This window comes from Sus scrofa, chromosome 2, assembly GCF_054392235.1.
Source record: "Sus scrofa isolate SSC_HxYL_T2T_F1_AM1 chromosome 2, Sscrofa_HxYL_maternal_Yorkshire_Landrace_v2.0, whole genome shotgun sequence".
In the NCBI taxonomy this organism is placed as follows: domain Eukaryota; kingdom Metazoa; phylum Chordata; class Mammalia; order Artiodactyla; family Suidae; genus Sus; species Sus scrofa.
Window position 1 is genome coordinate 118,498,786 of NC_139384.1, and position 14,631 is coordinate 118,513,416.

General features: G+C 34.7%; 1 protein-coding gene across 26 annotated transcripts in view; it reads right to left on the reverse strand.

Moving 5' to 3' along the window:
• SLCO6A1 (solute carrier organic anion transporter family member 6A1) overlaps positions 1-14,631 on the reverse strand; it is a 98,266-nt gene that overhangs the window by 65,228 nt on the left and 18,407 nt on the right. For 13 of the 26 annotated variants that reach the window (XR_014838440.1, XR_014838439.1, XR_014838436.1 and 10 more), the window contains exons 2-4: positions 11,151-11,411; positions 5,987-6,172; positions 4,344-4,440 (exon numbers count right to left, since the gene is read on the reverse strand). Coding sequence is in view for 19 of the 26 variants with exons in the window: in XM_085014138.1 (XP_084870264.1) it covers positions 4,344-4,440; positions 5,987-6,172; positions 11,151-11,411 (544 nt within the window). In the remaining 7 variants the exon portion in view is untranslated. Of the gene's footprint in view, positions 1-2,044; positions 2,119-4,343; positions 4,441-5,986; positions 6,173-11,150; positions 11,412-14,631 lie in introns of all 26 variants that reach the window. The other 13 variants (XR_014838441.1, XM_085014142.1, XM_085014136.1 and 10 more) reach the window with 4 other exon arrangements.

The following is a 14,631-nucleotide window of genomic DNA, read 5'->3' on the forward strand; positions in this document are numbered from 1 at the left end:
ATTGAAGTCTTGCAGTGTTGGCATAAGTATAGAAAAATGTATCTGGGAATAGATTAAAGATACAGAAACAAGAAGAAAACCTGTATATACAGATAAATTTATGTCAAAAATGGTATTTAATATCAGTAAAAATTAATTTAATTTTTTTCTATTTAAAATTTTGTGTGTGTGTGTGCTTTTTAGGGCCACACCTGAAGCATATGGAAGTTCCCAGACCAGGGGTTGAATCAGAGCTACAGCTGCCGGCCTACACCACAGCCACAGCAATGCCAGATCTGAGCTACGTCTGTGACCTACACCACAGCTCATGGCAATGCTGGATCCCTGACCCACTGAATGAGACCAGAGATCAAACCCACATCCTCATGGATACTAGATGGATTCATTTCCACTGCACCAAAATGGGAATTCCCACCAATACATAATTAAATATAACTTTAAAAATACATATTTAACCTAGAAAAATATGTATTTATATAGCAGAAAGAAGGAAATGAAAGAGAAGATACTACAACTGATGCCACAAAAATAAAAAAGATCATAAGAAACTACCTTGAACAGTTTTATACCAACAAGTTGGATAACCTAGAATAAATGGATAAATTTCAAGGAAACATGGAAACTATGAAGACTTAATTTAAAAAAAATCTGAACAAACAGGAACCAGTAAGGAGATAAAATCTGTAATCAAACCCCCCCCCACAAAAGAAAACCTCAGACAGATGGCTTCACCGGAGAATACCACTAAACACTTAATAAGGAATTAATACTAATACTTCTCAAACTTTTTCAAAAACTTAAGAGAAGGTAATACTTCCAGACTCATTCCATGAGGTCAGCATTACCCTGAAAACAATATTAGACAAAGCTACTAGAAGAAAATTACACACTAATATTCCTGATGAATAATGATGTAAAAAATATTAAAAAAATACTAGCAAACCATCTGAAAATAACACATTGTAAATCATTTATATTTCAATAAAAATTAAAGAAACATAAATACTAGAAAACAGAACTCAACAACATATTAAGAAGAGCATCATACATAATGACCATGTGAGATTTATTCTGGAATACAAGAATGGCTCAATATGACAATCAATTAATATAACACACCACATTAACAGAATGAAAGACAAAAGTACACCATCATCTCAATTTATACAGAAAAAATATTCAACAAATCTTAACACACTTTCATTATAAAAACACTCAATAAACTAGGAATAAAAGGAAATTACTGCAGCTATATAGTAAAAGTCCAGTGCTATCACTGCACTCAATAGTTAAAAACTGAAAGCTCTCCCTCTAAGACCTAGAACAAGGCAAAGATTCCTCTTTATTTTTACCACCTCTATTCAACATAGCACTGGAAATTCTAGCCAGAATAATCGGGAAAGAAAAAGAAATAAAAGGCATCCATATTGAAAGGGAAGAGGTAAAAGTAGCTCTGTTTGCGACATGATCTTATATTTAGGAAATGCTAAAGACTCCAAAGAAAAAAACTGTTAGAACTTGTGAATGAATTCAGCAAAATTGCAGGATACAAAGTCAATGCAAAAACCAAGTGTGTTCTCTACACTAACAAGGAGCAGCATGCAAGGTGGAAGTCTTGTACATTAGAAACTCCAAAACATCACTAAAAGAATTAAAAGAAGATACATTACCTCAGGAATTGATACAAGTCTTTTGAAAAAAAAAAAAACAGATTTGGAGGGGGTTTTTTTGTTTTTGTCTTTTTAGGGCCGCACCCATGGCATACGGAGGTTCCCAGGCTAGGGGTCGAATCAGAGCTACAGCTGCCAGCCTACACCGCAGTAATGCCAGATCCGAGCCATGTCTGCAACCTACACCACAGCCCACAGCAATGCCGGATCCTTAACCCACTGAGTGAGGCCAGGGATTGAACTGCAACCTCACAGTTCTTAGTCGGATTTGTTAACCACTGAGCCATGACAGGAACTCCCAGATTTGGAATTTTTAACAGTTAAAAAAAAAAAAAAGAAAGAAAGAACTAAAGAAGATATAAATATGGAGTTACCTGGTGGCCTAGCAGTTAAGGATTCCACATTGTCAGTGCTGTTGGTCAGGTTTAATTCCTGGCCCAGGAGCTTGCTGTGGATGTAGCCAAAAATAAATAAATTTTTTAAAAAAGAAGGTACAAATAAATGGAAAGATATCTATGCTCATGGATTTGAAGACTCAATATTGTTAAAAATGCCCTTAATACCCAAAGTAATCTATAGATTCAATGTAATCTCTATCAAAATCTCAACATAATTGTTTTGCAGAAATAGAAAAAAAAATCCTAAAATTTCATATCCAATCTCAAAAGACCCCAAATAGCCAAAATAATCCTAAGAAATGAAAAAAGCAGAGGTTTCACACCTCCTGATTTCAAAATATATCACAAAAGTACAGTAATCACAATAGTATGGTATAAAGGTAAATATATCAAACAATAGAATAAAGAGCCCAGAAAATAAACTCTCATATATATGGACAAATGATGCATTCTTTACATGAATAAGAATACACAATGGAGAAAGGATAATCTCTTCAATAAGTGGTGTTGGAAAAACGGGATACCCATGTGCAAAAGAAGGAAGTTGGACTCTTTCCTTGAAATATATACAAAAATAACTCAAAAATGGGTTAAATATCTGAACATAAGACCTGTAACAATAAAGCACCAAGAAAAACTTCATGACACTGGATTTGGCAACTGTTTTTTGATATGACACCAAAAGCATAGGCAAGAAAAATAAAATTAGAGAAATGGGACTATATCAGACTTAAAAACTGCACAACGAAGGAAACTATCAACAGAATGAAAAGAAAAACTATGGAAAGGGAAAAAATATTGGCAAAACATGTATTGGGAATAGAGCTATTATATAAAGAATTACTTCAACTCCACAAAAACAAAAATCTGATTTTTAAAATGGGCAAAGGATTTGAACAGGTATTTCTCCAAAGAAGATATACAAATGGCCAACAAATAAGTGAGAGGATGTTCAACATCACTAATCATTAAGGAAATGAAAGTCAAAACCACAATGAGATATCATCTCAGACATACCTATTAGGATGACCGTTATATAAAAAAATTAAAAACCAGAAAGTAATAAGTGTTGACATAGATATTGAGAAATTGGGAAACTTATGCCCAGTTGGTGGGAATGAAAACTGGTGCAGTCACTGTGTAAAACAATATGAAAGCCCCACCCACCCCAAAATAAGAAATACCAGACAATCTAGCAATCCCAGTTCTGGGTATATATCCGAAAAAAAATGAAAATAGAGTGACGAAGAAATATTTGCACACCCATGTTAACTTCAGCATTATTCACAACAGCCAAGAGGATGAAGTAACCTAAATGTTAACTGACATCATGAACGGGTTAAAGAAAATGTGGTATGTATGTGTGTGTGTGTATATATATATATATATATATATATATATATACACACACCACAACATGGATTAACCTTGAAGACATTATGCTAAGTGAAATAAGCCAGTCATAAAAAGACAAATACTGCATGATTCCACTTACATGAGGTATATAGAATAGTCAAACTCTTAGAAACAGACAGTAGAACAGTAGTTGCCAGGGGCTGGGGGGCGGGGGGGGGGGAGTGAGGATATAGTATATCCATATACAATGGATATAGAGTTTCAGTTTTTTTTTTTGTCTTTTTGCTATTTCTTGGGCCGCTCTCACGGCATATGGAGGTTCCCAGGCTAGGGGTCGAATCGGAGCTGTAGCTGCCAGCCTACGCCAGAGCCACAGCAACGCAGGATCCGAGCCGCGTCTGCAACCTACACCACAGCTCATGGCAAGGACGGATCCTTAACCCACTGAGCAAGGGCAGGGACCGAACCCGCAACCTCATGGTTCCTAGTCGGATTCATTAACCACTGCGCCACGACAGGAACTCCTAGAGTTTCAGTTTTGTAAGATGAAAAAATTCTGGAGATACACTGCACAATATCCATTCATATACTTAACATTACTATATTATACACTTAAAATTGGTTAAGATGGTAAATTTTATACTATGTGTTTTTTACGACAATTAAAAAAAACAGTATGTGGATAGTAGTAAGGCTGTCATTATAAGTAGTTTTTAAAATTATATTTCAAGCAGCAAAGATAAAATGTATATTTTAGATGTATTTACATATACATATATGTGCGTATCAGTCACAATTACATATATCTTAAAATATGGTTATTACAAATTAAATATATATATATTTATAAACTATAGTATCTATCTAATAAATATTTTATACAATGTAAACCAAAAGAAAAGAAAAAAAAACAGCTTACCTTTTCTCAAAACTAGTGTTCTCAGAGGTCTTAATTACTGGTGGTCCTATCGCATAACCTGAAGCATATCCAGATATTCCTGCAGCTTCCACAATGCCTACAAAAAGAATACTCAATGTCAATTAACTACATAAGCCCAGCTTGGTTGTAAAAAGATAAAAGTTACCTTACTGAAATGGATTACTTCTGAAAGCATTGTAGCATGCTCCATGAGTTTCCAAAGAAACAGGACCAAAAGGTTTTTGAGAGAGAGAGAAAGGGAGGGAAAGAAAAAAGGAGAGAGAGAGAGAGATTGAGATTTTAAGGAAGTGGCTCGTGAAATTGTAGGACAGGAAAGTGAAAATTTGTTGGGTAGGCTTGCAGGCTGGAAATCCATTAAAGAGTTAATGTTACAGTCTTGAGCTAATACTTAAGTCTTATGTCAACAGGGCAAGCCAGCAAGATGGGGAATCTCAGGAAGAGTTTCTACACTGTATTCTGGAGACAGAATTGTTTCTTCTTTGCCAAACCTCATGAAAGGCTTCAACTGATTGGATGAGGCTCATCCATATTATGAAGGGCAATCTGCTTGACTCAAAATCTACTGATTGTAAATATTAGTCACATCTAAAAAATATCACAAAAACATGCAGACTGAGAAACTCAGGTAATTTTATAATTCACTGTACCTTATTCAATCTATACATTAATGTAGTATAAAATAAATATATGTATATTTAATATAAATTCAATAGACCTTATATCTCTTTAATTTGTGGTACTAAAGCAAAATGATACTTTAACATAAACATCACTTGGCACCCTTCACTTTTGCTGCCAGGGTGGCAGAAGACAGCAATAAAGTAAGCTACTCTCTGCAGTGTATTGATCTGTGTTTTAATTGCTATTCAGTAGAACCAAAAGTAAAACAAACAGAATTGTTGCTGCCATCAGCTAACACCAATAAAACTGCCAATTTTTCTTAAATGCAAACATAAATATGAATATCACCTATTTTAGTTTACTGACATGAGTTTCCTTACCTCTGGTGGAAAATTATTATTTTGGTGTAAAGTGCTATTATCTATTAAATCACTATCACAGTAAGTATGTAAAAACAACTTTAACTTTTTTTTTCAAAAATGACAGATAACCTTGTATAAATAGTTGATCTACCAGGACAAGAAGCTGTCACAATATAAGAAAGTACAGATTATTGTGAGATATACACCAGGATTACTTATTGTATTGTATAAATACTTATTGTATATTATCACAAAATATTGAAAATAGAGTATACTACATTATAGTTAACTAATTAAATAACATATAACTCTTCTTGATAAGATGAACAAGATTATATTTTCATTAACTTCAAAGTAACAAAGCCCCTGCCCAAAAGATTAAGTGAATTAATGTATGAAAAGAGCTTGGTATAATAATGATTATTTCAGCACCACACTGAATCTAGCCCTGAGGGAACATAAAATAACGTTTCTATTCCCTTATGGACATGATGTGGCAGCAACATCTTACTATATACTACTTGAGTAATTTAATCTGGTAATGAGATTTTTTCTTCCTAGAGAAATGAACTGACTTCAGCATATACAGTTTGATAGGACAAAAATTATATAAATTATATTAGAAGGGGAAAAACTTGCCTAGATAAATAGCAGCTGAGTGTGTGGCAACGCTCTTATAAATAAAGGTTATTCCAAGGACATAAAGAGGTATAGCTGCTATTCCCTGCACACACTGCCCAAGGATGAAGAAAGTCATATATTTTGATTGGAATGATAATGAAGATTTCTTGCAAACCTTGGCCATCCTCCTTTCTTGGCAAATAACTTTTGAAAGATAATTATATTTTCGTTAAATGAGTCAAAAGTTAAACATACAACAAATACGCAGTATCTTCTATCAAACATTTTACCTTTTATAAGCTATTTCCACCATTATGCTTTTATTTCAGGTAACATTTCATTTATATTGAAAGTAGTAATTCTACAATCAATCATAATGTTCTCAGAAAAAAAAAAAGTAAAGCAATGATTACAGAAAATTTGTGAGAATACTGGAAAAGGTACACACATATAAACCAAACATAAATATGTATGCATGATTATATGTACATACAAACTTATGTGTACATAGGTATATATACATAAATACACATACATAACACACATACATACATATTTCTCTTAAAGTTGGAATCTGGTACCCCTGAATTTTGACACCAGGGTAAAAGTATTTCTAATGTTCTAAATTATCTGAAATTAAAGTTTACCTTCTGAATTTAGTCCTAGATCTACTTTAGCAATTTTCACATTAACTTCATGTCACAAATAGTTTCCCATTTTAGACCCACAAACTTCTATAATATAGGTTTATGAGGTCAAGGTGTTATACAATAAAAATTTTCTTTCTCTTAGAGTTAGTCATTAGATGGTAATGTACTAGATTTTAAATTCCTGTAGGTGAAGATCTATTTCTTATGCTTTTTTAAAATTCACATGGTTGTAGACCAATAGTAAATAAATATTTGCTGGAATTACATTTATTATTAGATTGGTAGATTCAGGCAATGCTATTAGGTCATTTTGATTGTGCCTATTTTGACTGGAATTTAATAAATGCTCCTAAAATATCAGGGGAAAACTGGTTATTGCAAAATAGTCCACAAATGGAAATTGCCATCTGGTTCAGTCCATACAGAATGATACTTGAACCCCTGTCAAATGGGAGGAGATATCTAGAATTGTGGTCCAAAATATTGATGATTCCATTTTACACAGACATATTAACTTGTGGTGATGTCACTATCAATGTAATATTTTTAACACCCTAGCCTCTTAGTTCCTTGACCCCTTCTCTGTCCATGTACTTATACTCCACTTACCTTAGCAACTCTTTTGAAACTTTCAGAAACAAGAACTACAAACCTTCCTTAATTGCAATTTCAAGCATCCTATACTCAAACTGTCTCTAGCTTTCCCTTCTAGTAGCTCACTCCTTCTAGTAACCCAGATCCAACAGTCTTTAAAACCCACCAGGACCTACAATCCTTTTCATTCTTTCAGAGTCCCCTTACTTCTCTCACTGCCATCTTAACAGTTTTAAATCCCTTGTTCTCTTTCATATCACACAATGCCTTAATAAAATTGCAGCCCTAGTAAAATTAAACTCTTCTCCCTACTCTACACCTACTCTATTGTTGTTTCTGTTGTAAGAATGGGGGAAAAAATTGAGCGCATTCAAGTGCCAATAAGTGGGAATCAAAAGATATGGAGAATTTGCAGAAAGCGGAGAAAGATCATTAAAGGAATAAAGTCCCCAAAGAGGCAAAAGAGCACAGAAGGTTTAGCAGGAGAATAGCACTTCCATTTTAGCAGGAAGGAAGAAGTAAAGAATGCCAACATAAAATTACAGGCAAAATGATAATTTTTGTAGTAAAACAAATTAAGGCAGTTTTCAATTATGGCATGTATTTTCCATCCAACACAGAAGATAAGAGTGGAGTGAGATGCTACAGAATGAATGTTTAGGGTTTCATCTGTTGAAATCTCCATCCCCAATATGATGGTATTTTGAGATGGAGCTTTTGGGCAGTAATTAAGTCATGAAGGCAGCAACCTCATGAATGGGATTAGTAACCTTATAAGAAGACACACAAGAGAGTTTGCTTTCCCTCTCTCCCCTTCCCTCTCTGCTTGCTATCTGAGGACATAACAAAGAAACGAAATCAGTTGGATCCTGGATCTTGGACTCCCAGCCTTCAGAGTTTTGAGAAATAAATTTCTGTTCTTTAACCACCAGTGTATTATATTTTTATTCTAGCAGCCCAGACCAAGACATGAGGAAAATATAAAAATTTTATTGTGAATTATGGAAGAAAGGAGACTGAAAAAATAAAAGTCAAAGGAATGGATCCATTTGAGAGTATAATGAGATTGAAAGTAACACATTCATTACAGGACTAAGCTGTCATCTTTTGTGCTTTCTCTCTAAAACACTCATCAACAGCCCAGGTATAGATACAAAAGAAAGATATATGGTTGGTTCAAAAGTTTTCCAGATCAGGAACAAGAAATGACAATGGGACAGAGAGTTTATGATAATGATTATACTATATTTGAAATACTCTAACATGTCATATTAAGGAACATAAAATGTCTACCAATGAAAGAAAGTAATAACCAGGAGAATCTGATAAAGGGAAAAAGTAGATGTCCATATAATGAAGGTTCCAATGAAAGGAAAGAACTGATGTCTCTGTTGCATGAGTGAGTTAGAAGAATTAGGGGATATAATCAGAGCGAAATAATAGATATTTAGGACGTTATTAGTAAAGTGACAGTGCACTACAATCATGGACATGCTAAGTGTTCAATTACATGGAAAGATCGAGAAACCAAAGATCAGAGTGTGATACAACTGTTTTCATGAGCTAGTAGAGAAAATTAGTTCTAACTTCTCAAGGATTTGGTAGAATATGATTTCTACATGTTAGTTGAGGCACAGAGACAGAAGTCATGAGTATGGAAAGCTGTGACAGGATAGAAGGGGTAGAGAAAGGGAGTGTAAGGTGGTGGTAAATAGACTGTTCCAAAGAGGTTTACACCAGTCATAGAGGAAAGGTAAGTATGACAGGTAACTGGGGGATAGAGACAAAGGATAGAACAGGAGAGATATTCAGAAAACAATAAGAGAAGTATCCAGGAAAAAAGGATGAAAATACAAAAATTAAAAACATACACACGCATAAATTGAAGTGTGGACAGAGAGTAGAAAATTAGTTATGTAAGAACTACACTTTTAAAGAAAATTAATAAAATATCTGCATAGATAGGTATACGAAACGAGCACCTCTATTTGCAAAGACTCTTTATTTTGGCTTCTCTAACACCAAGCAGAGGGTTACCCAGTAAATGCACTGAATGGGTGCCAGATAAAAACCGCCTGTGCCTAATCACAAGCAGAAAATAAAATATATAGAATCTAGATAATATAAAGAAATTACAAAGGAAGAAAGACTGAACTATTTCTACCTCCATTACTCCTGAGTACCCATCAAGTAGCTCTTTTTTTTTTTTTTTTGCTTTTTAGGGCCACACATATGGCATATGGAAGTTCCCAGGTTAGAAGTCAATTTGGAGCTACAGCTGTCAGCCTACACCCCAGCCACAGAAATGCCAGATCTGAGCCTCGTCTGCAACCTACACCACAGCTCACGGTAATGCCAGATCCTTAACCCACTGAGCGAGGCCAGGGATCAAACCTGCATCCTCATGGATACCAGTCAAGTTCATTACCACTGAGTGACAACAGGAACTCCGGAGTAGCATTTTTAATGTCTCAAGCAGAGGTTCCTAACTTTTCACCCTTTCTGACCAGAACCTGGTTAAGGGAAGAAAAGAAGTAAATTCTTCATTCCCTTCTTTCCATAAGTCATCTTCTAATTCAACTAGCTATCGATTCTACAAATATAATAAATTTATATTCACAAATTAATAAATGTATTTATTCTACATATTTATATTCTACAAATATAAGAGATTATAAATACATGTCAATATTATATACTTCATAAATTGATGATATATATTGTGATACATATCAGTTATTTATAATATGAATTATACAGTATATAAATATTTTAATTATATTAACATGTGAATTATTGTATTTAATATAAACTTTTAAAAATTAAATTGTAAATGCACAGAATAAACACATCACAAACATACTTTTAAACATCATAAGCATTACATGTTATACTTTTAAACATCATAAGCAGGTGTAAAAGAGTACACACACAGAGACATTCTCATGACTTTTCCATCATGTCTTGCTAAAACTTAAAGTTTCCAAAACTTTCATAAGACTATTCACAACAAAAAAAATACCTGACACAGTGTCAGAAATAGGAGTTCCTATTGCAGCTTAGCAGTAACGAGTCTGACTAGTATCCATTAGGACAAGGGTTCAATCCCAGGCCTCGCTCAGTGGGTTAAAGGATCCAGAGTTGTCATGCGCTGTGGTGTAGGTCACAAATACAGCTCAGATCCCACACTGCTGTGGCTGTGGTGTAGGCCAGCAGCAGTAGCTCTGATTTGACCTGTAGCCTGGTAACTTCCATATGCCATGGGTGTGGCCCTAAAAAACAAACAAACAAACAAAAAGTGTCAGAAATAGTGCTGTGAAACTTCAAATAGCCTTTTTATCTACTGAGAGTAGCAAAAATTATGGAATAAATAGGAAAAAAAAAGAAAGAAAGAAAGAAAAGAAGCCACCAATCTTTTCAGATTCCAAGTCCTATGTCAAAGGTCAGTATCCATTTTGAAATGGTAGAAGCAGCTGGAAAAGTTCTGATTTTTTTGTGTGTGTGTGTATGTCTGTGTACAACTGTTTATCTTGGCTTTTGTACTTGTGTATATGTGTGCTGAGGTAAAAAAAAAAAATGGATCAATTAAAATATATTGTGGAAGACATAAGGAATTATCAAAGCTCTCAAAAGATTTACAATATACATAAAAATTGGTAAAAGAAAAACTTTTCACAGAATAATTATCCCAAAATATTCTTTAATCTTCCTAGGCCTATCTCTTAGATGAAAAAGTATATGATCATGGGAGGTAGGAGAATGGCATACATGCTACTAGGCAGCTACCATTAATTACCTTAATAAACATTATGATATAAATAAATACAGATCAATGAATGTACAGATAGATTAAGTATCACAGTCTATTTTAAGTTCCCAGTTCCAACAGTTTACATGAATAATGATTTGATGAATGACATCATCTTTTAAAATCTTACCTTCAGATTCAACATTTTCTTCATTAAATCCACCACTAAAGTATGGAAAAGCAAATAAAAGTGATCCAAATCCTACTAAAAAAGAGGAAGCTGTAATCCATCTTGGTATGCTTCCTTTTCCTCCATAGTATGCTATAAACACTACTACCAGGCAAGATGAAATATCATAAGTCAATGACAACACTAAATTCTCAGCAGTTTTCAGATTACTGTTCTTCAGGAAAATGTCATTGCTCATATCTACAAGGCCAAACACAATACCTAAAATATAAAAAGAAAAAAAAGGAAGCATAAAATTATCTTTACAAAGACAAAATAGATCATCTTTATAATCATAAAAAAAAAAAAAACAGGAGTTCTCTCGTGGCACAGTAGGTTAAGAATCTGGCATCATCACTGCAGTGGCTCAGGTCATTACTGTGGCATGGGTTCAGTTCCTGGCCTGAGAAATTCTACATGCCATAGGCCTGGCCTAAAGATGAATAAATACATCCGTGTCCCCCATAAAACAAACAGGGTGACATTATTTAAAAAAAAAAAATCATTGAAAACCAAAACAATTTATAATGATTTAAATTTATTTTACATTACTCTGAATGTTTAATATCTACAAACATATAATAATTCCTTTTCTAAAACACTTATAAATCTTAACATCTATGAAATATTTGCTAATTGAATTTTTATAACTTTTTTAAACTGTATTTATGAGGCATTTACTGAAGAATATTTTAATGTATTGTTTCAATTATTTAAGAATGAATAAATAACAATCCAATGAATATTTGTTTATCTCCCATCCAGAATAGAAAATAAAGCATGGAGTTCCTGTCGTGGCGCAGTGGTTAACGAATCCGACTATGAACCATGAGGTTGCGGGTTCAGTCCCTGCCCTTGCTCAGTGGGTTAACGATCCGGCGTGTAGGTTGCAGACGCGGCTCGGATCCCACGTTGCTGTGGCTCTGGCATAGGCCGGTGGCTACAGCTCCGATTCAACCCCTAGCCTGGGAACCTCCATATGTCGCGGGAGCAGCCCAAGAAATAGCAACAACAACAACAGCAAAAAAAGACAAAAGACAAAAAAAAAAAAAAAAGAAAGAAAATAAAGCATTATCAAAACTGTTGAAGCCCAACATGTACCCTAAACACATTCTTCTCTCATTCTGTAACTCATATTCTATACTTGAAGTTTACCATTTCTGAGCCATTTTAACACTTTTATTGACAATGTATATATACATCTATCCTTAAACAATATGGTATACAGTTTTTCATGTTCTTGAATATTAAGTAAATGGTATATGTGTGCATTTCTACAACTCAGCATCCAACTGTGAAAAATAAAACTACTAAATATTTGAAACAGAAATTGATATAGGGGTTGGTTACAAAAGTAACACATTTTTGGAGTGAAAAGAAAAAAATAGTTACTAATCAAAACTCATGATATATATGACACTAAGTTGCTAAAGCAGTGATAGCTGCTGTTGGAACTGCAAGCACTACCTCTTTGCAGAAAGCCAGGACCCACATACCTACTAATGCTATGAAAGCTAGCTACTTCATAGTTACCTGCTGTTTCTGCTGCTCTTGCAGTTGCTTGAGCCAGTGCCCATGAGCACTGTACTGCTGCAACATCCACTGTTGTTGCTGATAGAACTTTATTCATTCCTGACTATAAATCCAGGAGCCGTCAAGTATTCAGTATTGCTGCTGCTGCTGCCAAAATCATCCCCAGAATAGAGAAAGAAAAAAGAGAGAGGCTTCCCTTTGCCCCCTTTTCAAATGTACTGTCAGAGGCTCTTACCCACAACACCTAAGCGGAAGCCAGCTGGCAAGGAAGTCTGGAAAATGTAGTTTACAGGCTGCCAATCCCCTTGGAAATAGGAATGAGTCCACAAGGGCAACAATGAAGTTCATGGCCAACAGATAAATAACTTGAAGAGTTCACTTTTGAGACTACTCAGGACATGTTTTCTCATTTCTTTCCATATTTAAATTTCCATACCAAATTAATAGCAACATAAGCATGCTTCTGCCTAATGTTGCAATTATCACACTTACAAAGATGTTCTCACTTTTTCCCCAAAATGGGAGACACACAGTCCAGTCACCATATCCATTTCAAAGTAATTTTAACCCCTCTTTTAGTTCAATCACAAACCTGAATGGATTTTCTTTAACATAAAGACTAAATTGCAAGGTATAAATGGTATAAAAAGTTATAAGTAAAGCAATAATTAAGCAAAGACGTAAGCCTAACTAAATCTTTGAGGGAAGTATACTGCAAAAGAAACCATGATCAGACTTAGAACCACAGAGTTTAACAGAACTGCAGGAAACAGGATTTGAAATTTTTGGTGCACCTGGGAGTTCCCATTGTGGCACAGCAGTAACGAACCTGACCCATATCCATGAGGATGCTGGTTCAATTCCTGGCCGTGCTCAGGGGGTTAAGGATCCAGTGTTGCTGTGAGCTGTGGTATAGGTCACAGACACGGCTCAGATCCTGCATTGCTGTGGCTGTGGCGTAGGCTGGCAGCTATAGCTCAAATTCAACCTGTAGCCTGGGAACTTCCATATGCCTCAGGTGTGGCCTAAACAAAAAAGCAAAAATAAATAAATGCATATATAAATTTTGCAGAAACTAAATGAATTTTCTTCAACTCTCATTTTAGATGTGGCAAAGAAGGATAATGGCCAAGGCAAGGAATCTCCTGTTGGTAACTGTGTCCATCTCTGGGGTATCAATTCTCCTTCTAATTCAGGAATATTTTGTAACCTAGAGACAAATTAGTAGTTACCTTCCACAATACTCTTCTATAAAATAGAAGGGAAAGAGGAAGAGAAATAATTAGAAACGGAAATACATACACGCACAAATGTATATGCTTCTGTGTGTATACATAAAATAAACAAGAGAAAAATGCAGAGTTGGCTACAGTTTTTATTTCTCAAAATGGTTATGAGAGCACAGTTGATATGTATAATTTGCTTTTTCCATTATTCACCCTCTCTTCTTCCTCTTGATCTCAGATAACATATACAGGTTGTTACCATAAAGTATGTGCCTCACTCCACAGGACAGTACCCCCAAATTTTTATTGCTATTTCCTAGCTGAAGCCTCATCCGAGTCTTCAATTAGACATTATATGATCTGTAAGGCCAAAAGGTTCTGGATATTGGGCTATGTAATAAGAGCAGTCAATTCCATGGACATGAACTTCCTGAGGTACTTCCTTTGCATTAAAATTAGTTTCTGCACTAAAAGAAATGTGATAATATTTAAGATGTTATGATATTGTATGAGGCATTCATTAAGCCCAGTTATAGTTGTTCTGACAGAATTGTGGTGATGTAAGAAGAACAAGGATCCAAAATAAATATCTATTTCAGTGAGGAGAAAATATTTCCCACTCTATAATAGAAGCAGATAACATAATCAGCCTAACTCCAGATGCTGGTTGGTTTCACTAGGGA